This window comes from Carlito syrichta, unplaced genomic scaffold (genome assembly GCF_000164805.1).
Source record: "Carlito syrichta isolate Samal-C Ts95f unplaced genomic scaffold, Tarsius_syrichta-2.0.1 Scaffold130411, whole genome shotgun sequence".
In the NCBI taxonomy this organism is placed as follows: Eukaryota; Metazoa; Chordata; class Mammalia; order Primates; family Tarsiidae; genus Carlito; species Carlito syrichta.
In genome coordinates, this window is record NW_007074507.1 from 133,162 (window position 1) to 159,196 (window position 26,035).

Below are 26,035 nucleotides of genomic sequence, written 5' to 3' on the forward strand. Positions count from 1 at the left end.
ACGTTGGTAGGGCCCCTTACTGAGCTTGTGGGCACCTGCCCCATTCTCTTGCCTGCCTCCAGCTCCACTACTTGCTGAAAGGACAGAGCTGGGCTGACTGCAGGAGCCAAGACTGCACTTCTGCATTGCGGCTCTGGGCTGTACAAGACAAAGAGAGAGATTGCCACCTATTGACAGACACGTCGCCTGCAAAGAGGAATGGTTGTGTAACTGGTGGCTTCCCCCTTCTCTCTGTGCTTTTCCAGCAGGCCCTTTGTTTTTCCATTCAGTCAATCCTGCTCTCGGTATTACCATTTCAGTGTAAGGGAGGACAGGGAAAAATGGGGACATGACAGCCCAAGGTGGCAATGACATCATCTCAGTGGGAAAACTGTCTGAAAATAAATTGCCCATGGTAATAATAGCTACTTTCAGTGGAGTGGCAGGCATTGTGCTGCACGCACAAAGGATCAGTTCCCATTTTACACATGAGGAAACTGAGGTTTAAAGGTAACACTTTGCCCACAACCATGACAAGAAAGGAATAGAGGTGGGATGTGAGTAATTCAAATCTAAATCTCTGACGCACTCTTACGCACTTTCTCCCGACACTTGCTAATTATGCAATTCACATCCCCATCATAACTTCCTTAAGTCATCTGGATATGAAAATAAATCAGATTTAAACTGCTTTTCCTTTGGTTGGACAGAATCCTAGCTCTGCCACTTTCTAGCTATTTAAGGTTCAGTTTCCTCATCTGTAAAATGGGGATAGTGATGATTGAGGTCTAATTGAGGGAGTTATTGCAGAGCTTAAATTATAATAGAAATCATTTAGCAGGATGCCAGGTATCTATAAATGGGAGTTTAGTTATCTATGGTTTGAAGATATGGGTTAGAGTCCTAGCACCTCTCATTTCTGGTTTTGGGACCCTGGGCAGGTTATTTGACCATTCTGATCTTCAATTTCCTCACCCATAAAATAGGGTTTAATAATAACATGCATATTTTTGCAGGGTTGTCCACACAATAAGATGAAATCATGTGTATGAAAACACTTTGCAATTTTTAATGAGTTGTTACAACTTAAAAGTTATCTCTTTCTCCAAATGGATTTTTTGAGAACTATTATGAGTACTTACTAAAAACAGCAATATAAGATAAAATGACGCCCCATAAATGTCACGGGCTTTTCTGCTAGCAGCTTTTTAAGGCATTTCCATTAATCACACTTCTCACAGCAGCTTACTTTACAGTTTATGACGTACCTCCCAACATATGATCTCATTTAATCTTCACAGGGCAGGGCTGGTATTTACCCCTATTTTACAGATGAGGAAATCTGAGGCTCAAAGAATGAAAATCCCTAATTAAGGACACACACAGCTAGTTAGTGGAAGCTTGTGGGCGTTTGCCTGTGGGGCTGTGTGCGGGTGAGTCTTCGAGAGAAGCATATGTTTGAGCATGCTTTTTTATTGCATTTGTGTGTCTGAAATTCAGTGGCACACCCACACCCACGGGAACGGGAGGGTATATATTTGTATCCTTCGGTTAGAGTGTTGTTTCTTGGAGGGGAGAGAAGATTATCTTAGATTTTTTACAATGGTCAGCAAGAGCTCCTTCCTCTTCCTCCTTAGTGTTGCTTTACATTCCCAGGCACAGTTTCCACAAGAGGGCCCTGCCGGGAGGATATGTGTGATTTTTATCTCCACCCCTGGGTTAAGGAAACAACAGCTCTCCAGTCCACCCAGCCTTTAGGGAATTACTTCCTCTTTTCTTCCTTGCCTGCCAGCTTTATTGAATCCGCCTTAGCAACATCCAAAAAAGAATTGGTGTAGCAACAGCGCATGAACCAATGAAATGTGCGTTTGGGAACGGCTTCTAGGCCAATGGGAGCCCTGCAAGACGGGCAAGACGGTTTAGGTCAGGAAATAACCTGGAGTTTGCAGAGCAGCCTCCGGGTGGCAGCAGACCGGCTGTATTGGGCATAGCTGGCTTTAGAGCATCTAGTTTGTTTTTTGCTTTTTTGTTGTTGATGTTAACGTGACCTTGGATATGAAACATTCACCAACTATAAGAATTTTACTGTTACAAGCCTAGTGGGTGTGACTGCAGGGTGGACTCTTGGGTTCTATTCCTTCCTTTACCACAGCCAGCTCCATGGCTGCATTGCGTGCGATTCCTGCTGTCTCTTGTTGGTTTTGTCACAGCCCGTGTAGCCCAGTGGGCATGGGCCAGGAGCTCTTTGGTGACTCTGCCTGACCAGCCAGTCAGGGCAAGAGGCTGGACAAATCACATTCTTCTTCATTTAGCCACCACGACGGCAGGGCTGAGTGCCTAATGAAGTGGGGCAGGCTTTCTGTCTACCAGAGAATGGGGGGACAGAATATGCCACCAACAGTTTAGTGCCTGTGAGTCCCCATCTTTTTTTTTTTTTGAGTTGAAGTCTCACTCTGTCCCTCAGACGGGAGTGCAGTGGCCGCTTCCGGCCACTGCAGCCTCGACGCTGGGCTCCGGCGATCCTTCCGCCTCAGCCTTCCGAGTAGCTGGAACTATAGGCGTGTGCTCATTTTTTATTTATCGTAGAAATGAGGTCTCGGCAAGTTGCCCAGGCGGGTCTCGAACCCGCGGGCTCAGGCAATCCACTCACCTCAGCCTCCCAAAGCGCAAGATTACAGGCTGAGTCCCAGAGCCGGGCTTGCCCCACATTTTCAAGTGGCATGCACAGAGACCATGTCCTGCCTTGGCAGTTCTGCTGCATGCGTCTGAACAGGAATGCCTGATTGGCGAGTGATTTGAAAATAGTTCTGTTGAAGCCAGTGACGGCTGTGATAGGTTAAATAGGTCCAAAACAAATGTAGCAAATCTGTATTTTTCAATGGTTTAATCATTCTTCTTTTGCCCTTTGAAATGATATTTCCTTGAACACCACTCTGTAAGATTTGGGTTCTTCAGATATTCATATTTCTCTCCAGTGTTTCCATTTCTCCCTGGCTTACTCTTCTAGTCCCTTAGGAATTAGTCAAGACATCATATCTTCAGAAAGTCTCATTTGACTCTTGTCTTCTTCCTCCCCTCCAGCTTCTTGGTCCTACTGTTGCTGCACTTCCATGTTGCTTCCTAAATGTCTCTTTCTGAGTTTCCTCAGAGAGTCATGGAGCTTCTTAAGGACAAATACTGACCTTTGTATCCCCGGCCCTTTGTGGAGCATTAGCATAAAAGAGGTACTTAATAAACATCTTTAGGGAAAAGAAAGCATGCAGGAAAGGAGCTCTTCATCTTTGAGAAACAATCTCAGAGACACTGAGGTGCCTGAGCCTGAACTGGAGCAGTACCTGGGTGTAGGGTGCTGGCCATTGGGGGCAACTTCTGGCTGTGCAAGACCCTTCAACACCATGAGCCACAACTCCAGACCAAAACCCAAGCCTGGAAGATAATCACCACCATTAGCTCATCCTATTATGCGTTCATCTCAGTAACATGGTTTCCTCTTTGATTATGTGTTTTAGGAAGAATTAAGGAGCAAATCCAAGATCTGTGCCAATGTGTTTTGTGGAGCCGGCCGGGAATGTGCGGTCACAGAAAAAGGAGAGCCCACCTGCCTCTGCATTGAGGTAAGTCCTGGTGTCAGGAGCACACCTTGTCCATCTGAAAGACATATGGAAATATCTTGGGGATTAACAATCAGATGCCTAATTTAATGTAGGGATATTTTTTCTTTTAAAAATTTAGCTTTAGCCGGGCTCGGTGGCTCAGCCTGTAATCCCGCGCCTTTGGGAGGCTGAGGTGAGTGGATTGCCTGAGCCCACAGGTTCGAGACCCGCCTGGGCAGCGAGACCTCATCTCTGCAATAAATCAAAAAATCAGCCGGGCGTGGTAGCACATGCCTGTAATTCCGGTTACTCGGAAGGCTGAGGTGGAAGGATCGCCGGAGTCCAGCAGGTCGAGGCTGGACCTCAAAACAAAAAAAAAAACAACAAAAAAAATAAACAAAAAAAAAATTTAGCTTTATAAGATTTTTAATTAAAAAATTAACAATCCTCCCCCATAACCCTTCGGTCCCATTGGTAACCAGTGTTAACAGTTTGGCAAATGTTCCACATGATGTTACTGAGATGATGTTTTTTTCTGTAGTCATAAGGCTTTATATGCTACTGTAGACATAAGACTTTATATGCTACTATAGACATAAGGTTTTTCCCCCTATTTTAAACAAAAATGGGATCATAATATTTATAGACACAGATGTATGCAGTGTTGACCTTAGATCATGACAACACTCTAGATCGGGACATACAGTTTTAACTCATTTAACTCATTATATCTGCATAATATTTAGAAATATAAAATAACTAGATTTACTCAATCATTTTGCCATAAGTGGATGTTTAGTTGTTCTATGGGTTGTTTAACACTACAATAACATCCTTGTGCAAATATCCTTATATGCTATTGCCTTTATTTCTGTGGCATTGATTGCCATCAGGACTTGCTAGGTCAGAAGATATTCAAGTTTTTAAAAAATAGTACACAGAATGCAGGTGGTTTTTTTTTGAAAAAAATGATATTCAAGAAGCAAAGTGAGCCTTTGAGAAATACTTCTTTTATAGGAAGCGTTCTGATAAGTTCTCACTCCTAAAGTGACCATAAATATCCTAGATGTGTGTCCTTTTTTCTATTATACCAACCTTTAACCTGGAAACACATATCTTTCTGTAATTTGTTTTCTTTTTCTTTTTTTTTTGAGTCAGGGTCTCGTTTTGCCATCTGGGCTGGAGTGCAGTGACACTATCACAGCTCACCGCAGTCTCCACCTCCTGGATTTAGGCAATCTCCCCAGTTCAACCTCCAAGAGTAGCTGGGACTATAGGCATGAGCCACCACACCCAGCTAATTGGGGGAGTGGGGAGTTTGTAGAGACAAAATCTCACTATGTTGCCCAGGCTAGTCTTGAACTCCTGGACTAAAGCAATTCTCCAACATTGGCCTCCCAAAGTGCTGGAATTACAGGTGTGAGCCATGACACCTGGCCTCTTTCTACAAATTAAATACACTCAACTAATACCTCAGGTAAGGATCCTGATGCATTGCCTTAGAAAGGAAGTCATGTAATTCAGAAACCTAAAAACTAGATCTTGCCAGGGATCCATATGCCCTGGTAGTTCTCACTGGCCATGTACCTGGCCACAGTGTGATGGCATGAGCCTAGACTTAGGATCTGGAAGCCTGACAACTATCCCAGCTCAGCCACATCCAGTTGGGTGATTTTGAGCAAAGTAATTCCCAGTAGACCATGAAGACAGAGCCCACATTTGGTTTTGCTCAGTACCCAGTACACAGAAAGCACTCCATAATGAATATTGCTTAAATGAATAAATGAAGTTTGTCTTTCTGGACTTTGGTATCCTCATCTATAAATTGGAATGATTAGGCTGCCTTCCGGTTCCCATGCTCTGTGCTTCTTTTTTTTTTTTTAACCACATCTCTTTCTTGTTTCAGTCCCATTCCTTCTCCCTGTTAAAACCACAAAAGTCCAAAGAAACTGAGCTTGCCAGTGATCTTGGCACCTTCAATAGCTAGAACACCTTCAATAGCTAGTTGCCAAATGAACTTTGTTCCATTTCCTTGTCTGTGATGATTCTCTGTAGTACTTCACAGAGACCCAGGTACTCCCACTCCTAGCTTCACAAGAGGGGTTGTGAGATTAGGAGGAAAACAAAATGGCCCCCAAATGCTAAACAAAGCAAGTGATTCTTATAGTTAGGTCATGGAAGAATTGGAGTGTTATTTGCTTGCCAATCTCTTCATATTCCCAGCTCTCAGCTCTGGCTGTTTTGTCATAGAATGTTTAAGGGATCTTAGATCATTTAAAAATATTGAATGACTTTTTCCAAAGTAAGAGAGAATCCAAATTTCTGACTACTAATAAATTGCCCTTTCTAATAATTTGGTATGGTGGGATAGAGGGTGTCTTGGTATGTTTGTGCTGCTATAACAAAATATCTGAGACTTGATGATTTATAAATTTAAAAAAACTTAATTCTCATAGTTCTGGAGGCTGAGAAGTCTAATATCAAGGAGCAATCAGGTTTGGCATCTGGTGAGGACCTGATCTCTCTTCTTCCAAGATGGCACCTTGAACTCTGCATCCTCCCATGGCAGAAGGCCGAAGGACAAAAGGGCCAAATGTAGGAAGCCTGTCTTACACAAGTCTTAATTTCATTCTTGAGTGAGGAACCCTCCTGGATTAATCACTTCCAAAAGGTCTCTGTTCTTAATACCGTTGCATTGGGGATTTAAGTTTCAACATGAATTTTGAAGGAGACACACATATTCAGAACACAGCGGAGTGTCTGTTTCTTCACTGAATAGAAGAGATGACCCTGGACCAGGATTGGCACAGAGGGCCATGGGTGCCTGGGAAGCAATGTGATACCCCAACATCAAGTAGAGTAGGGTCACCGATGGCCAGAGCTGAGGTTCCCTGTGCCCTGGTGGGGTAGGAGCTCCATGGCTGCTGGGGGGAGTCCGCTCACAAGATGGCTGTGTATATATGTGCCTGTGGGCACATGTATGGGTGTGTGTGTGTATCTGTGACTGCATTAGACATCCTCCTGTGGGTCTGTTTCAGCAATGCAAACCTCACAAGAGGCCTGTGTGTGGCAGTAACGGCAAGACCTACCTCAACCACTGTGAGCTGCATCGAGATGCCTGCCTCACTGGATCCAAAATCCAGGTTGATTATGATGGACACTGCAAAGGTAAGGTGTGCTCTCACCATGAGGAGCCAGGGAACGGAGCAGTGTAGCCTGGTTGACTACATGGCCTTTCCACCTAGTTGGCTGGAGATGCACTCTCTTGACACTCATGAGCCTTCTGGGTTTGCTCTGGGTGGCCTAGGCCTCTGCCTGGGGTTTTCTGCATCAGACTCCCGGGGGCTTCCAGCACTGTCTGCAACTGGATAATAGATAAGACAACCACATCAATAATAACAATAAGGAAGTCTATAAATGAATTCCATACCTTTTTAGAAGGTAGGGTGAGGTGGCTCACATCTACATAGTCCTAGCACTTTGAGAGGCTGAGGCAGGAGGATCACTTGAGGCCAAGAAGTTTGAGACCCTGGGTGATATAACAAGATTATTTTTCTACAAAAAAAAAAAAAAAGAAAAATTAGCTAGGCATGGTGGTGTAAGCCTGTAGACTCGGCAACTTGGCTGAGGTGGGAGGATCACTTGAGCCTAGGAGTTTGTGGCTGTAGTGAGTGATGATAATGCAGCTGCACTCCAGCCTGGGTGACAGAGTGAGACCTTGTTTGTTTGTTTGTTTTAAATAACTTTTCCATACCTTTTTATTTGGGTACCTCTTGGCCCTGGAAGCATTATGCTTCTTCTGTTTTGTGCTGAAACCACTGCCCAAGCTTGTTGCTCATTAGACATTAGCCCCTGCCAAGCCCTGGCCCTGCCTAGCCCTTCTCAGCCTCAACTTTCCTTGGAGACAAGAAGCTGTTTCCCAGGTAATGGTCTCTACTCCATTCCCTGTCCAGAATGATTCTCTGTATGAATTCTCAACATCCAATGACCTCCAACCCCACAGGAGGAGGTGTGAGACCAAGAGGGCAACCCAATGACCCCAGACTGTCAAGCAAAGCAGAAATGAAAAGATCTCCATAGCTGGGCCCCAGAGGAAGGAAAGAAAGTAAAGATGTGTGGGGCAGTATTAATCCTAGAGATAACACAGATTTTTTTTTTAATTCACTTTGAGTTATACATTTTCTTCTTTTTGTCTTGCAGAGAAGAAATCCGTAAGTCCATCTGCCAGCCCAGGTGAGCATGTTTTTCTCATACTGTGCATCTTTGGGAAGAAATTCTTTCCATGACAGCAATGTTGTGTTCCGTGATCCCTGCCAAGCTCATAAGGCCTTCTGTGTGTCAAAACTTGTAACCCAGAACTCATCACTCCTCTACACAACTCTGAAAAACTGCAAAACTACATTTTGTGTGTGTGTGCTTGCCAGTTGAAGCAGTTGGTTAGGTCAGAATGCCGACTGTATTTTCCTATTTTTGCCGAGTAGAGACTGAACTGCAAGCTATTGAGTCCTTCTTCCAATACCCTGTAAGGCATGATCATGTAATGGCACTAGCGTATTCGGAAGGCACAACTCTTTTAAAGGAGATAAATGAGTTTCCCCAAATCACACAGCTAGGATGTGGCAGAGTGGAGAAGAATGCGCATCCTTTCATTCGCCTAGCCCAGTGCCCTTTTTAATACCCTGACTGATGTTGTTTTCCGGGAATTCCTTTTCGTCAAAGCTTTTTCTCCTCTACTTTTCCATCCACCTGACTCTCAGTTCCCCCTGTTTTCATATGGCTTACAAGAGCTTTCCAGAGCAAGGCTTCAAAATGGCCCCTCCTAGCCTCATGTTCTATTGTTTATAATCAAGGATAATGAGGGTGTGTAAGATTTTAAGTGGGAGAAAGTTTTGATAGACCCAGCTGCTGAGAAAGGGAGAACCTATATAGAGAGAATCAGAAATCCAGTGGCATAAAGAAGTGTAATGTTGTCATTTATTCATGTATAATTTCAGCTCATCTTTGAGGCAAGAGAGCAACTCGGTTGATTGATTTGTTTTTTTCTCTCAGCTTCCTAAAGTTAATGAAAATGTCCTTTCTTTTTCTGCTCTACTTATTTCTCACCTAGCAATGAAATCTCTCTGTTTCAATATTCTTAATCTTTATAAATGTTTTAGAGATGTGAGCTTGAATTCTGGATTAGACACTTTCTAGCTGTGTACCCTAGAAGTGGTAATCTGTGCCCTGGAGCGCTGGGAAGATTCAGTGGGATGACATATGCAGAGCCCCAGGCACTGAGCCTGCCCTCAGAGGGTGACGGATGTCACTGGGTCCTTCTCTCTCTGCTCAGCTGACATCCTTCCCTTTCCTGCAGTCGTTTGCTATCAGTCCAACCGTGATGAGCTCCGGCATCGCATCATCCAGTGGCTGGAAGCCGAGATCATTCCAGATGGCTGGTTCTCTAAAGGCAGCAACTACAGTGAAATCCTGGACAAGTACTTTAAGGTAATCCAGAGGTGGGTTCGAGGCTGTTCAGGCCCAGAGAAAGAGAAGCTTCCTCCTCCCATTGCCCAATCACACCTTTCCAGACCCCAGGAAATATAAACCTGTATAGAGACTCTGAGTGTTTCCTCATCACAGAGCATTCCATGAAGCTGTGAGAGTTGCCGTCTGTCCATCCTGGTCAGTGGGAGTCAGCAGTTGAACCTTTGGGATCTAACACACATGTGCTGCTCCCTTTGAGTAGGTGAAGTCTCAAGGATGTCGGAGAACCTGTCAGGCCAACCTCTATCCCCTATCACATAGGATAACATGTGGGGCAGGCTGCTGATACAAAATACCTTCTAATTTCACCCAGGTTGAGGCAGAAGGATTACCTGAACCCAGGAGGTTGAGGCAGTAGTGAGCCATGAGCATGCTACTGCACTCCAGCATGAGTGACAATGAGACCCTACCTCAAAAAAAAAATCATACTCAAAAGCATAGAGAAAGACACACCCATAACATGCTAGAGACATGCATACACCACATATAGAGATGTACATACCACACAGAGATACATCCTGCACATGCTAGAGACATGCACACACCACATATAGAGATGTACATACCACTTAGAGACACATCCTGCATGCAGACACACACATTCGGATACTCACGTTCCCTGGTGACCACATGAGCACCAAATCCTCTTCACTTACAGACACAAATCCCTAGACATACACTTGCCCACATGCTTCCAAGGCCTCCCCAGAGCCAGGATTCAACAGCAACTCCAGACATATGAAGGACATCTTGGCAGCACTGAAGCCCCCCGTTGTGGTCAATGCCAGTCTAATCTGTGGATTCCTGTTTCTAGCTGACATTCTAGACCCCACAGATAAGAGAAACATCGGGTGGTTCAAATGGATATTTAGTCATTTAAGACTTGGCTTGGGTTATTGTTTTTGCAGAGAGGTTTCTCTCCTCTATGGCAGAGATTGAATCTCTCTGGATTCTAAGTTTTTGAGATCATACCCAGGTGGAAAAGCATAGCCCTTCTTGCTGTGTCCTCTATCTCAACCACTCCACCATTGCAGAGCCCCAGGGACAAGAGTGGTTCCTCTTCTACAGAAAACATCATAGTGCTGAGCTAGGAGAGTTAGACAAGAGCAGTAGGGTAACTTAAAACGATTGCTCAAAAGCCAAGTGAGGGGTACCTGCAGGGCCTGTTGCCCTGTGCTTACAGCATGGGGGCTGTTGGGTCCAGGAGACCCTTTCCACTTGGAAAGAGTCCACAAGGCCACTTGTAACCATTTGTGGTGGCCCTTTGGTGGCACTCTGCCTCAGGCATCACTGACACCTGCTATTAGATGAGATTTCCAAGTACCTGGACCACACTCCCTCTTGATACTTCTCTGCCTCCTCCAGCAGGAACTCACTTTTATGGGTTCCCTTCTGAAAACTGCAAGGCCCCTTGAGAAGGTAGCTTTTCTCTAGGGCGTTCTCACTCCCAACTAAGAAAGCTTGATCATGACCGACAAACACAAAATTTCTTCTCCCCAGGCATTCTGGCAGTGTCTCCCAGGAGAAAATGGGCGTTGCGCCTTCTACTTTCTGATGATTATCAGAGTCCTATGTGGTGCTGTCTTTAAAAGGAGATTCCCTTTCACTAGGTCATCAGCTGCCTGTTGGTGAGAGATCTGATATCTCAAAGACACTGTGCCCTAACTAGTGAATGGCTTTGCAGCCCAGCTGGCATTCCTTACATCAAAATTAGTCAAAAACCAGATCTAGTAACACTTTAGATAAGGTAAAAGCCACATGTCACATTTTGGGCTTACCCAGTGATTCAGTCACTATTAGGTGAAAACGTAACCAGATGAAGAAGGGAAGACTCAGATGGAAAGAGTCTTCCTTGCCACATTGCCCAACTCTGGTGGCTCCAGGTCGGCAAGTCCCTAGAGGCCGGGACTGACACCAGAGTTAGCCTTCTTATCTCCCTTACCCTGGCATCATATCCCCCATGGCCCCAGTTGCTGTGCACAAGTGAGCACCTGGCTCAGCCCACCTCTGAACAGTCTCCAAACTTACAGTGATGAGCACCAAGCTTGAGTCTTCCTGCCTTTCCACAACCCTACAGTTAAAGTGTTGTTATTTCAGATCCAGGTTGAGCATCCCTAATCTGAAAATTCAAAATCTGAGAGGCTCCAAAATCTGAAACTTTGTGATACTACTACAAGTGGAAAATTCCACATCTGACCTCATGTGACGAGTCACAGTCCAAACTTTGTCTTATGCCCAAAATTATTAAAAATAATGTATAAAATTACCTTCAGGTTATATGTATAAGGTATATGATTTCATATTCAGACTTGGGGTCCATCCCCAAACTGTCTCATTATGGATATGTAAATTTTCCAATTTCTGAAAGAAATTCAAAATCCAAAACACTTCTGGTCCCAAGCATTTCAGATAAGGGATTCTCAACCTGTATAGAACTGAGAAATACAGGAATAAAGAGATACTATGTCTTTGTTACTGGCTGGCTGAATAGAGACTGAATGAGTTAGGTTGGTTCATAGTACAAGATCGTAAACCCACTTCGCCCCACCTTAGGCATTCCAAGCTGAGAATTCTGTGTTCTCTGTATTCCACATACAGATCTGACCTGGGGAGGCCTAACGGGGCCCTTCTAAGAGGAGAATGTAAACAGGCTGAACCACCCCTCAGCTTCACTGGATTCTGGTCCCACTGAATCTGAAGTGTGTGCTCCCCGCACTGCCTTTTGAGAGCTACCTGGACTGTAGTGCCAGGTTCAGGGTGCCCACTGGGGCCCTCTGGCACTGGCTCTGCAGCCAGTGCTGGCCTGTTCCCCTCCCTACCCTCACTCTGTCACCAGGTCCTGATGACATGGGATCTCTAAGAGTTACTCCTATCTGCCCAGCACATGCAACATTTGGACTCAAGAGAGTCCTGGGCTATTAAGAATGCCCCTGGCCAAGCTTATTTAATTATTTTCCATTAATTAATCAAGACCTCACAAGGTGAACATTTAGGGAAGTTTCCTCAGAGAGAATGTGTCGTGAGTAAAGAACATCTGAGACCTGTTCCTGGGAATTAGGACAAGAATGACAAATAGGTACTAAGCAAGGGTCTGATAGTTGTTTCATATATACCTGTCATGACATATGCCATGGAAAGATTTACAGCCTTAGAGTGAAACATGTGACACAGGGTAGTCATGAAAGGAGAGTTAGTAGCTTCTGTCCCATCTACTTGGAAACCTGAACAAACTTTTCCTCTGGAATCCCTTGCTTCATCTGGGGAGCCACTTTGAAGTTAACATGGGGATGCTGATTATTTCCCAGGGCAGCTGTATGTGGCGGCCTATGGAAGGAATTTAGTGGAGGAAATACCATTGGAACTAGTTAGGAGAGCAGGCGTTTCCAACTTCGAATTTGATCAGAGTCTTGAAATTGACAGCCTCTTCCTGAAATGAGGGCCTAGACATCCTGAGTGGTCCCAGATGGCTGAGGTCTTCATTTAGAACGATGCCTGAGCTCACTGAACCCTTACCTCCTGCTAGTGGGGTATCAGCTGGGTCATGAGGACGGCCTGGGCTGGGTAGTCTGCAGACCTATGCTCACATCTGCAGTGGGGCCCATAGCAGAGGGGTGGGGGGCTTTGCACCACCTCTGCCTGAAGCTTATTGAATTGGAGCCTTTGCCTCTGAGTTCTCACTGATGTCATCAATTACGGGTACCAGTGTGAAAGTTAAGCACTGACAACAGGGCAGGGAGGCTGGAAATTAAGCAGCGAGCTAAGAGCCTCTGGTACTAAAGTGAGCTTGGAAGGCTGCCCATTAGGAACACATTCTGGGCCCCACTGCAGAAATGCTGATTCACAGCTTGCAACTTGAGACTCACGTTCATCAGGGTTTGAGAACATGTTATGGTGGCTAAACCCAAAGGGAAAGTCAAAAATATCTTCAGGACAGTGCAGGACAGCTTAGAGATGGGGCCACAGAGCATGCACAGGTACCCCAGGCTTTTAGGGCAGCTCGTGCCTCTGTCCAGACTGTCCTAGGCCCTTGGTGGCCTCTGCTCAGGCACCTTTACTCCCTCATCTTGAGGCACAGGCATCCGGACGCCTGAGGGATTTGAGCCTTTGTTATTCTTGAAGTCCAGGGCAGGGTTGGAATGTGTCAAGAACAAGATGAAGCAGAGATGGGTCAGGCTGAGGGGAACAATGATGGAACTGGGGTTCTACAAAACATTCCTGAAAGATCTCTTCCTGCCCCTTCTAGAACTTTGATAATGGTGACTCTCGCTTGGACTCCAGCGAATTTCTGAAATTTGTGGAGCAGAATGAAACTGCCATCAATATCACCACCTATCCAGACCAGGAGAACAACAAGCTGCTTAGGTGAGAGGAGCAAGGGGTCAGGGTGTGGTCCATAAGGGAAGGCTGCCTAGGAGAGGGAAATTAAACCCCTCTCTATAGCAAAAGAGCCACCAGTGCCAAGTAAAAAGCAAAATGGGAATTCTGTCCCATTCTATTCTTTGAACATTGTGAACTAATATATTGAGCACCACTGATATCTGATCAAATAATTATTGTTTTTGGTCAGAACTTGCAAGGAATAAAAGAATGTAATTTTAAAATAAACTGCCATGGTCACATCAGAGCAAAGTTTTTTCTGAATTGTGTGAGTGATATTTTACTGATTAATTTGCTGAGGGTGTTACAAGATGTTATTTAACTGGGGGTCCAAAACATCTTCAGTTCTGATTTTTAAGATAATTAGTGCTATTTCATGTAGCTTGCCCTAATTGTTACAAATATATGTCCCTCTTCTTTTCTGTTATTATTCCAGAATAAATATTAATAAAAATTAACCCCCAAGAAACTTTTGGTGTCTTACATTAGTAAGAGTTAAAAATAGGAAGAGCACCTCTTTTGTTCAGAAGACTTACAAAGCAGTTTCTGGAAGGATTCTTCCTTAATAATAGTTCATAACCGTAATGCATAGAATCTGCAACTCTTTCATATTTTGATAACCTGAAATTAGATGATGTTTTACAACTTCAAATCTTGATCCTCATAACATCCCAGTGAACAAAGACTTCTTGTCCTCCTTTTATGGATAGGGAAACACTCTCAGAAAGGTCAAATAACTAGCTCAAGGCCATTTGGGTGGTAAGTGATTGAGCCAGGACTCAAATCCAGACTAAGGGGGAGTGAGGGAGCTGAGGTTCTATAAAGCTTTTCTGAAAATCTGTTTCTACAATGGTGATAATGGTGATTCTTGTTTGAATTTCTTATTCTATCAAATTGCATATTCTTTTCATATCATCTATCACGTCTCTTCTGATTTTTCTAGTTTGGTTGTCTTGATACTTACACCATGGAGAAAGGCAATTGCTAGTAGAAGTAGCAGATAGTCAAAACATTTGTCAGTTAAAGAAGACAAAACCATTCAAGATATTTTAGTTGTCTTAAGACAACTAAACATGACTGTTTACAGAACCATAGGTGTGATCATATGGATAATAATCTCCATCACATGCATCAGACAAAATTCACATTATCACTCCCATGGAACATTGCCCATTTCTACAGCTACATAGCTTTGGGCTGCTCATTCTTCCTTCCCAGATGGCCAAGTCCAGAGCTCCATGTGAACAGCTTGAGTGACGTGACATCTAGTATGACATACTAAAACTTAGATGCTTATGTGAATCAGAATGGATAGTGGTATGGCATTCGTGTAAAGAGAAACTTTTTCAATTGGCAACCATCTTTTTGGCCTCTTGTGGAGGCCCCAGGTATATGAGGTCCTAGTGCCTACTTCCTTCCTTCAGGAGTGAAACTTAGGTCTTGCTGACCCATTTCTCCTGTGTTTTGTTTCAGAGGACTCTGTGTTGATGCTCTCATTGAACTGTCTGATGAGAATGCTGACTGGAAACTCAGCTTCCAAGAGTTCCTCAAGTGCCTCAACCCATCTTTCAACCCTCCTGAGAAGAGTATGCCTGACCTAATAATAGAGCATAGTAAAAAATGGAGGCATTTGGGGGAGGATGGGGGAGATAGAGAGGATTGGTGGAACTCTCCAGAGCTAGCTGAGAAAATCCTCTTCCATGATTCTAGGCTGGGTTCTGCCCATCATCTCCATGGTGAAGTCAGGGCCCCAAAATCTTGAGGTTGATGGTGACGTTTGCTCAGATACGGTGCCTCCGAGGAACAGGCAGGTCTTGTCTAGGGAAAGGGTAAGGTGCACAGACTGTAGCAAAGGCACCCTGTTTCACGCTCACAACTAAACTGTTACCCCTCACTTCTGGTTCAACAGAGTGTGCCCTGGAGGATGAAACATATGCAGATGGAGCTGAGACCGAGGTGGACTGTAACCGCTGTGTCTGTGCCTGTGGAAACTGGGTCTGTACAGCCATGACCTGTGACGGTGAGCTGTGCCTCAGTGGGAAAGAAGAAACTGCAAGGAGGGAGCTTCATGAAATCATCATGAGAGAAGTCAGGGTGGGGGCTGAAGGAGAAGAGGACAGTAGCTGGGAGTCAGGAACCTGGGAGCAAGTAACAGACCCAAACTTGTAAGGTCAGAGCTCCCAGTCGGGACCATTCAGGGCAAAGCATTTATCCTATATACATTAAATTTGAAAATCACTCCAGAGGTGGTGAAAGGTCCAAGAGGCTGCAGTGGCTCATACCTATAATCCCAGCACTTTGGGAGGCCGAAGCGAGAGAATTACCTGAGGCCATGGGTTTGAGACCAGCCTGGACAACTTGGTGACACCTCATCTCTACAATAAATCAAAAAATTAGCCAGGTATGGTGGCCCTTGCCTGTGATTCCAGCTACTTGGAAGGCTGAGGCAGAAGGATCGCCTGAGCCCAGCAGGTCGAGGCTGCAGTGGCCATGAGTGTGCCGCTGTACTCCAGCCTGGGCGACAGAGTGAGACTCTGATCCAAAAAAAAAAAAAAAAGAGGTCCAAGACCCAGGGCAAGACTAAATGATGATGTGAGATTGGAATAATAATGATGAAAACAAATACTTATTTCATGAGAACCATGTGCCAGATACTCTTCTAGGCACTGTACATATTAACCCATTTAATCCTTATGACACTTTAGGAAATACTTAGTAAAAGACTCTGGTGGTTGGAAGGCAAAATGACTCCTCCTTGCCATACCCAGTAGAAAAAGGGGGGGGAAAAGTCTTTGTAGACCCTCTTTCAACTAACAGAATTGGGTAATCCTTTAAAAAAAAAAAAAAAAGACCCGGGCACAGTGGCTCACACCTATAATCCCAGCACTTTGGGAGGCTGAGGTGAGAGGACTGCTTGAGCCCATGGGTTCAAGTCCAACTTGGGCAACTTGGTGAGACCTTATCTCTACAGTAAATCAAAAAATTAGCCAGGCATGGTAGTGCATGCCTGTGTCCAGCTACTTGGAAGGCTAAGGCAGAAGATTACCTGAGCCTACAAGTCGGGGCTACAGTGGCCGTGAGCATGCCACTGCACTCTAGCCTGGGCAACAGAGTGAGACTCTGACTCAAAAAAAGAAAAAAAGGAAACGAAAGATAGCTGAGACATGGGCAGAGTGAGTTGGGGAGACAGAAAATTCAGAAAGCTTGGGGGGCAGTGCAAGGTTACAAGGTATGTTGAAGGAACCAGTAGGATCCCATTAGAGTCCTCCTACAAGGATGTTAAGATCAAATGGGACTCTTAAATCAAAGCCAAGCCTTAGCAAAGAACCAGGGACCATTCAGATCGGAGGCAAGGCAGAGAAGGTGTTGAAGCCAGGTGTGGAATGGAAATTCACATTGGGTTTGGGAAGAAAGGTCATTTGGAACCAGACCCAAAAGTTATACCAGATAGGATTAACCTAAAGTTATATTTTAAGAAGCTAACAGGCTAGGCACAGTGGCTCAAGCCTATAATCCCAGTACTTGGAGAGGCCAAGGCAAGAGGAATGCCTGAGTTTAGAGGTTTGAGACCAGCCTGGGCAACTTGGTGAGACCTCATCTCTACAATAAATAAAAAAATAAGCCGAGCGTGGTAGTGCACCCCTGTAGTTCCAGCTACTTGGAAGGTTGAGGCAGAAGGATTGCCTGAGCCTAGCAGGTTGAGACTGCGGTGGCTGTGAGCATGCCACTGGACGACAGAGTAAGACTCTGACTCAAAAAAAAAAGATGTTAACTGAGTCAAGAAAGAGCAGACTGGTACCTAGGATCATGTTCAAGAAGGTCAGGTAAAATGGTAACAAAGAGACAGAGGTCAAAGACCAAGGAAGAGTTTCTTCTAGACAAGGAGCCCAGGGAACACCAACAGTATAAATGGAACCCAGTACTATCCAAGGGCCCACTGGTCTGTCTACCTCCGCCTGAGACCAAGTCTGTTTTTAGTGTGGAAAGACAGGAAGCCAACATCACTCCAGGGACAGGTGAAAGAGCAGAAAGAGGCTGTTAGGGAACTAAAAGTTGCTGGAAGTCAAGACCAAGCCAGAATAGCCAGACCAAACACATAGTAGCTACTGAAGCCAGCAAAGAACATCTCAAAACAGTCAGTGGCCCAACCTGCTTCAACCAGAATGCATCCTCTACTTGTCTTCCAAAAAAATCCCTTCAGTATTCTCTGCACCTAACTGTTCTTGTTCTGGCTTTGTAAAAGTAGCCCTCTATTTCTAAGACATAGGCAGCTGGTATGCAGCTGGTTTACAGAACCATAGGTGTGATCATATGGATAATAATCTCCATCACATGCATCAGACAAAATTCACATTATCACTCCCATGGAACATTGCCCATTTCTACAGCCACATAGCTTTGGGCTGCTCATTCTTCCTTCCCAGATGGCCAAGTCAAGAGCTCCATGTGGATATAAAGAGCAGTCCAGATGGTGGTGCCCCAGGGCCTGAGCACATCTTAGTGCTCATGGATCTTAAAGGAGATTATAGAGGCAGCACTCCAAGGCATTTCAGGTTAGTACCTGAAAGTCAGTAGCTGGTCTTAGCTCACAATTCTCAGTGGGACAAACAAGAAGAGCCATCAGGCCGGGTGGTGGCTCATGCCTATAATCCCAGAACTTTGGCAGGTCGAGGTAAGAGGATTGCCTGAGCCCATGGGTTCGAGACTAGCTTGGGCAACTTAGTGAGACCCTCGTCTCTACAATAAATCAAAAAATTAGCCAGATGTGGTAGCGTGTGCCTGTACTTCCAGCTACTTGGAAGGCTGAGATGGAAGGATTGCCTGAACCCAGCAGGTCAAGGCTGCAGAGGCCAGGAGCATGCCACTGTCCTTCAGCTTGGGTGACAGAGTGAGACTCCTACTCAAAAAAAAAAAAAAAAAAAGAGAGAAGAAGGATCATTAAGATGTGTAGCCGACCAGGCTCGGTGGCTCACGCCTATAATCCTCACACTTTGGGAGGCCGAGGTAAGAGGATTGCCTAAGCCTATGGGTTTGAGACCAGCCTGGGCAATTTGGCAAGACCTCATCTCTATCATAAATCAAAAAATTGGCTAATTTAGGCACGCACCTGTAGTTCTAGCTACTTGGAAGGTCTGAGGCAGAAGAATCACCTGAGTCCAGCAGGTCGAGGCTGCGGTGGCCGTGGGCATACCACTGCACTCCAGCCTAGACAACAGTGAGACTCCAGATTCACAAAAAGAAAGAAAGATGTGAAGCCAGGTGGAGCCAGAGTCACCAGACAGCACTGTGAGGAGTGGTTGATGCCGGTGTCTGGAAGACATATCCTAGCAGTGTTTCCTAATGGTAAACATTATACTTGGTAAACATAGAGATTCCTGGACTCCATCTCAAACCTACTAAATCAGAATTTCCAAAAGAGCAGCTTGAGAACCTTTGTCTTGTTTTTATTTATCACTTGCAAGTTTGAAAAACATTGCTAAATGTGGTTGTCAACCCTGGCTGCACATTAGAATCACCTAGAGAGACTTAAATATATATACTGATGTTTAGGTCCCACCCCACAAGCTGCCTACATCTTAGGAATCGAATAAATCAGAATCTCTGTAGGTGGAACCTAGACAATTAGATCTTCCAGTGTTTTCTAGGACATTTTGAGGGTGTGTAAATGGCTGAGAATCACTATCTCCAAAGAATTTCCCGAGTCAGAATCCAGGTTTTCACCATAGCTTTTTTTGCAGGACCAGCCTCTGGTTCATCTTCAGTGTGCTTAGCCATTAAAGAAAACACTACTAACAGAGGCCACAGAAGATCAAGATAGATTGCTTTGATTCCAGTATGTTACCTTGGAGATGTCAGTTACACAGGGACCCGTTTTCCTTTCATACTTTGAGAAATGTTGGCAATTCACCTCTCCTTCCACAGGTTAAATGGAAGATGAATTAAGAACCTCCAAGATAGATCTTGGTGGGGTCTCTCACCGGCTTGTTCTCAGCTTTGATTCTTCTTACAGGAAAGAATCAGAAGGGGGCCCAGACCCAGACAGAGGAGGAGATGACTAGATACGTCCAAGAGCTCCAAAAGCACCAGGTGAGTGGCAGCCTCCATGCTGCTTCAGGTATTGCTACTGCCACTAGGCCCTGTACCTCTCAGATACTGCCCAGTGCCTCAGAAGACAAGGGAGACACGCTATGTGCAATACAGTGGATCCTGAGTGATACCACATCATCTGTACTATCAAACCCTGATACAGACAGTTCCCTCATAAAGTCCTTAGAGGGTCCAGTAGGTCCCAGCAGGTATAGGTTACAACTTGGTGAATCACTATAGAAGGAAGAATCTGCCAGGTAGTGATTAGCAAATGAGGTGGAAGTGGTTTGCAAACGAGCAGGTTTAAAAGGTGTTCATGTTTCCTGTCATGACCAGTGCCCAGACCCAAAGACAATAAATGAGCTCCTTGAAAGCAGGCTCTATGGCTCACTCACCACTGTACCCTCTCATCTGGCACAGGGCCTAGGAAGAAGTCGGCACTCGATATACACGAAATTAGTGAATTTAGACTGCAGCAGAAAGGATTTAGATTAATGCCAGGCTGGTTAGAGACTAGCCTAGAATTGACAAAGATTCTCCTTCCTGGAGACTTAAGAAGATAATAAATAAGAATTCTGTTCAGGTGTCATTAAATTGAAGGCCTCCTTGGGGAAAGGGTTCTTAGCAGAATAGTGATCCACTGACTGTCATGGACACATTGGACCCAACTTTCACTGGCTTATCATGTAGTCTCAATGGGATAGCACACCTTGTATTACCTGTCTGGAGACCAGGTCTAGTAGTACAAGCCTTTTCTCTGACATAGAAGTTTTTCAGGAATATAATGGTCACAAGAACTGCTAAACTATTGAGATGAAATATTTGACATGAGTAGCAAGAACTATTAATAGTCATTGTTCACATTGATTGATCATTCTTTAATGTGCATTTTGTTATTATGGTCACTGATAGTACAGAAATCTCATGTCAGAAATCTCATGCTTATTGCCTTTTGCTTTTCCAAATTTCACCAATCTTGAGTCTCCAAATGAGTTCAATCCCATGAAAGGGAGGCAAAATAACTTCGTAGGAATGACATTCATCTAGGATACATAAATTATTAGACAGCAGGGAGTAGATTATGATAACTGACATCTTTAAGTGTCTCTGTTGTATGTGAGTCCCCTCCAAAGTAGACACTGAGGCAAGGATGCAAGTACAAGTAGTTTATTTAGGAGGAGACAGTTCCAGGAAACACCAGAAGGGGATTTGGGTAATGAATCCAGGCAGGAAAGGAAGCAATAAAGAGTGTATATTCAGGCATGTTACCACCAAAGGCAAGTGAAACTTAATCCTGTTGAGAAACTCTAGGGACTGAGTAACTATGCCTGAGCTGAGAGGGAGTTACAAGGAATTCCATCAGGCATTTGACTGAGGGCTGCTACCAGGAAACATTAATTCCCTGCATTTGTGGCCTGCCAGCTTGTGTGGAAAGAGTAGGCCCCAGCAGGCTGCAGGAGGTGCACCCAAGGCCAGAGAAAACTTAGCAGGCTGTACCTGGAGGAGGAGGTTTTAGAAGCTCCACTGAGAGGAACATGAGCTCCTTCTGGCCCCTTTCCGTCGCTGTCATTATGATAGACCTCCAGCATCTGTGCCTCTCCTCTTGGTCCCCGTCACTGCCTCTAGATACACAGTCATCCTGCTATCCTGGACATTTCATATAAATGGAATCAAATTGCACTTAGCACAGTGTTTTCAAGGTTCATCCTTGCAACATGAATCAGTGCTCCATTCCTCTTTATGGCTAAATAACATTCCATGGTGTGGATATATACCACATTTTGTGCATCTATTCATTAGTTGATGGGTATTTAGGATGTTTCAGTTTGGGGGCTCTGATGAATAATGCTATCATGAACATTCTTACCCAAGTTTTTGTGTGGATGTATGTTTTCAATTCTCTTTGGTATATACCTAGGAGTGGAACTCCTGGATCATATGGTAATGCCCCTGTTTACCCTTTAGAGGAACGGCTGGATTGGTTTCCAAAGTGGCTCTACCATTATACATCCTCACCAACAGAGTTCAGATTTCCACGCATGCTCGACAACATTTGTTCATTTTAACTGTTCTAGTGGGTATGAAATAGTATCTCATTGTGGTTTTGATTTGCATTTCTCAATTTGTTACTTCTTCTTTTTGTTTTTCCTGCTTTTTGGCTGCAGGCAGTTTGAGGCTTGCCCACTGCATAGGTTCACCTTTTCTTGTGGTGAGCTCAATCTTTGTTGCAGTCATAGTTACATAACTTTCCTTTACATCAATCACACCCCATAATTTCACATTTTGATGAAATTCCTTTTCTCCTTCAAATACAATGTGCACATTTAACAATGTAATATTTGCTTCTACTCAACTAAGTTCTGGAAGTGAATTTTTTGCATATACTGAAACGGTGACTTCACCCCCAGTCTGATGCCAGTCATGTCTACATGGAACAACTTTTTTCCCAGCATCCTTTTTATTCTATATGTGCTTCCCTGTTGTACAGCCTTCTTGAGCTAAGAATGTATTAAAATCAGAAGTTTTTCTTCTACAGCAGCTCCAGTCTTTCATCCTCTCATGGAAAATAGGTACTCCAGAATGATGCACACAGACTTCTTCTAGATTCTGTGGACCTTGATATATCTTTGAATACCCTCCATTTTTTCATGAGGTTCCAATCTTAATTTCATCATTGTGTTCATCTTTCTTTCTTGATGACAGTTTAAGATTATCAAGTGCTTGTTTTAGGGAGGCAGATATTTTAAATTCCAAATTTGTCATTGGTTCATCTGGGCCTGGCCTATTTATTACTTTATTTATTACTGGCTTAGGGACTTGAATGATACATTCCTGAAATTTGGGTTTCAATTCAGATAGTTCTTTCTTCTCAATAGTCTTGACTTCAGACTTGACTGGCTCGGGTGGTTTCTCCCTATTGTGCCTACCTTTTGTACAACCTATAATGCTTAAGAAATCAGAAAAATCAGTTGTTCTTCTCTTACAGCAAGACCAACCCTTTAATGCATCATGAAAGACTGGAACACCTGGGTGGTGTCTGCAAGCATCATCAGAGTTGGTCTCGGGGTCAAAGGGCTGGCTGCAGCCGCAGTTGTAGCACAGCAAGGCCATGTTCCCTTCCCACTGGCATGGGCAAGGCCAAGCCCTGAGAACCATGAGGCGGAGGTTCGCCCTTCCCAGTCGCAGATGCCTGTCTGACAGCCGATGCAGTTGCCCAATTTGCATTTCTCTGATTAATGATGCTGAGCATCTTTTCTCCTTATTGGCCACTTGTATATCTTCTTTGGGGAAATGCACCAGACCCTGTTGTAAGAGGTATACTTTATTACCCTCCTTTTGCAGTTGAAGACATTGAAGCACAGAAGGTTTCATAAGATTTCCAAAGCTACTCAGAAAGTAGCACAGCTGTGATTGAAGCTCAAGCTGTCTCTCCAGAGCCTGTCGCTCTTAACACTTCTTTGGACTTGGATGCAGACATCTTGTAGCATTTCCATTTAGTGTCCTTTTCTTCATCCTTAAAATGTGGATCATAATGTCTAATCTGCTTGTTTCATAGGAGTTCAAATAGGATCAGCTTTTAATTCAGTAAACAACCCCTACATGACCATGTCACAAATGTCCTTGAATTGTTCATTGTCCCTGGAGAAGCCTGACAAGAAAATAACTAAAATTCAGCATAAGTGTGTATCTGCCAAAACTACAGAAACTCTTGAGAACTAGATAAATGCCAACAGTTGTTGAATGTGTCCATGATGCTTATTTTCTTTTCTGTCTCAAAGGAAACAGCTGAAAAGACCAAGAGAGTGAGCACCAAAGAGATCTAATGAGGAGACACGTAGGATGGTGTATGGAGCCTGCACCTTCTCTTCCACTTCAGCGCTGAGTCCACTATACGCGAGTGTCTGCTACAATCGCCAAATCACCAGTATTCGCTTGTATAGCAGCGAGTTTTATTTTGTTTATTTGTTTTGCAATACGAGATGTGGGGGTGGCTGGCTAGGAGAAGAAGGGCCATCCCCTTCATTTCTAGGAGTGCTTTAAGAGAAACTTTAAATGGTGCTCTGGGGCTGGAGACAAGTAAAGAAATTGCATCAGAGCTGGGAAAGGAACAGACTCAGATCTGAACCCCTCTGAGTCCTCTGTAGCTGTCAGCTGGCTGCAGGAAGTGCACCCAAGGCCAGAGAGAACTTAGCAGGCTGTCCCTGGAGGAGGAGGTTTTGGAAGCTCCACGGAGAGGAACACATTCTCCTTCCGGCGCCTTTCTCTCGTCATTATGATAGACCTTCAGCATCTGTGCTTCTCTTGGTCTCAGTCACTGCCTCCAGATACACAGCCATCCCGCTAGCTACCCAGTGTCCTTCAGACTTGGATGGAGTTTCTGGGAGGGTGCGCCCAAATGATGCAGATACTTGTATACTTTGAGCCCTTTAGTGACCTAACCAAATTTTCAAAATACTTTTTACCAAAGGTGCTATTTCTCTGTAAAACACTTTTTTTTTTTTTTTTTGGCAAGTTGACTTTATTCTTCAGTTATTATCATTATATTATTGTTGTTTAATATTTTATTTTCTTGACTAGATATTAAGCTTTTGTAATTATTTTTCAGTAGTCCTGCCATAGGTGGAAGGAGTTTGGGGTTCTTCCTAGTGCAGGGACCTATATAGCCTCCATGCCCCCCACCCTACCACATACTAGATACAGCCCAGAGTTGGCCCCCCTAGCTTCCAGCAGGTCAGTTCTCTACCAGAGGAGGCCAGGGGTGCTTCAGAAACAGGAGAAGGGGAAGTGTCTTTATACAAAACTTTCAAGATCCAAAAGTTAATTTGAATTTATTCTGAGAAGTTCAGGCAAATCAGTATTCTGAAGGATGGAGACAGGTCTGCCAAGCAAGGCTTTGGATATCCCAACCTAGCGATATGCTCATTGATCAGCCACCAACTAGAAGTGTGACTTGGGCTCTGTCTCATCCTATATCTGGGCCTCAGTTTATCAGTGAGTTGGTAAAAATCCATTAAGCTTTTGATAAATTCAGTAGTTCTGGTAACTGGTCCAGAGGGAGACAAGTTCCTATGATTTTCCTTCAGCTCACAATAAATGAAACCATGTTGTTACAACTAGAAAAGTCAGACAACCAAAAACAGGGTAACCAAATTTGACCTCAGCCTGAATGACCCTGCAGGTTGTGCTGTGAAGCTGATCCCTCATGGGTAAAGCCTGCCCTGGAAGATAGTGGTGAAGAGAACCACCCCACTGGTCATCTGCATTTCATATTTAACCTCTGGTTGGAAACAGAAAGAGCTTTCCCTTTAGAGATGAGGAAAAAAGAAGGTTTCAAATTGAAGAGGGGGAAAAATGGAGATTGAATCTTAAAACTGTGACTTGGCGAGACATCATTTGTTCACAGTCAGTCCTGTGTCTGTTGGCCTCTTATCATTAACCTCACTCACCACCATGTTAAGATGCATTGATGATAACAAAGATTAAAAATTTGACATAGGATCTCATTTGCATAAAGCAGATTTAAGTTGTACTGCACAAGCAGCTGTGAGAAACTGTTGTGCCAAAAATGGAACGCCTAAATAGTTTCCCTTGTTCCCATTTGAAAGGAGAAAATTCCACTTTGTTTAGCATTTTGAGCTTTTGCATATCATCCCATTTAAAAATTCTTCAGACCCCACTTGAGCAGTCTGCAATGCAGCTCCCTGTCCAAGTGCCTTGGAGAACTCACAGCAGCATGCCTTAATCCAAAGAAGTTTTGCCAGCCTTTGGACACTATGGGAGAGGGCAGAGTACTAGTTTGTTTAAAGCAAGAAACCACAGTGTCTCTTCATTAGTCACATTTAGAACAGTGGTTACCATCCAAGACCACCCTACCCTGCAACACTGAATTCCCAAGAGCAAATCCACATTCTTGAGTTCTGCTGCTTCTGTGTAAATAGGGCGGCTGTTGTCTGCACCATAGAATCACATGATCTGAGGACCATTCATGGAAAGCTGCTAAATAGTCTAGTCTGGGGAGTCTTGCACAGAGATTTGCATGGGGCAAACAAATAGGATTAAATCGGGTTCCGTTCCTTCAGCCCTCTAAAAGCATAGGGCTTAGACTGCAAGCTTCCCTGGGCTTTCTCTGTGTATGTGTGTATGGTTTTATAAACATTACAGCATCTATTAAGATCCAGTGTCCATGGGGTCCTTCCCATATGCTGTGACTCTGGACTCTTATCACTGTTTTTGGAAAGCAGGGCTCTTCTGCCTGATAATAAGCCCAAGTGGACCAGTCTGAATGTCTTTCCTTTACACCAATGTTTTTAAATAGTCAAAGTACAAGAAACAGTTTGAACAGGTTTCTGTTGCCTATGTGTTTGTGAAAATGTATTTGTATTTTAGTAGGCTTTCGTACTGCATTTAACTTGTTATAATTCCTGATTCTTTTTTTTTCCCAGATACTATTGATAAATAAAGAAATTAAAGTAATA

At 44.1% G+C, this 26,035-nt stretch overlaps 1 protein-coding gene and 1 pseudogene across 1 annotated transcript; one reads left to right on the forward strand and one right to left on the reverse strand.

Annotated features, from left to right (window-relative positions):
• Positions 1-328: 328 nt before the first annotated feature.
• On the forward strand, positions 329-26,035 carry FSTL1 (follistatin like 1). Its single transcript, XM_021708006.1, has 10 exons — positions 329-394; positions 3,489-3,593; positions 6,611-6,740; positions 7,773-7,805; positions 8,926-9,056; positions 13,339-13,457; positions 14,946-15,058; positions 15,382-15,492; positions 19,483-19,559; positions 23,339-26,035. Exons 1-10 carry the CDS (start codon positions 329-331, stop codon positions 23,381-23,383), a joined length of 930 nt encoding a protein of 309 aa, XP_021563681.1. The 3' UTR covers positions 23,384-26,035.
• Positions 21,678-22,670, reverse strand: LOC103250411 (annotated as a pseudogene).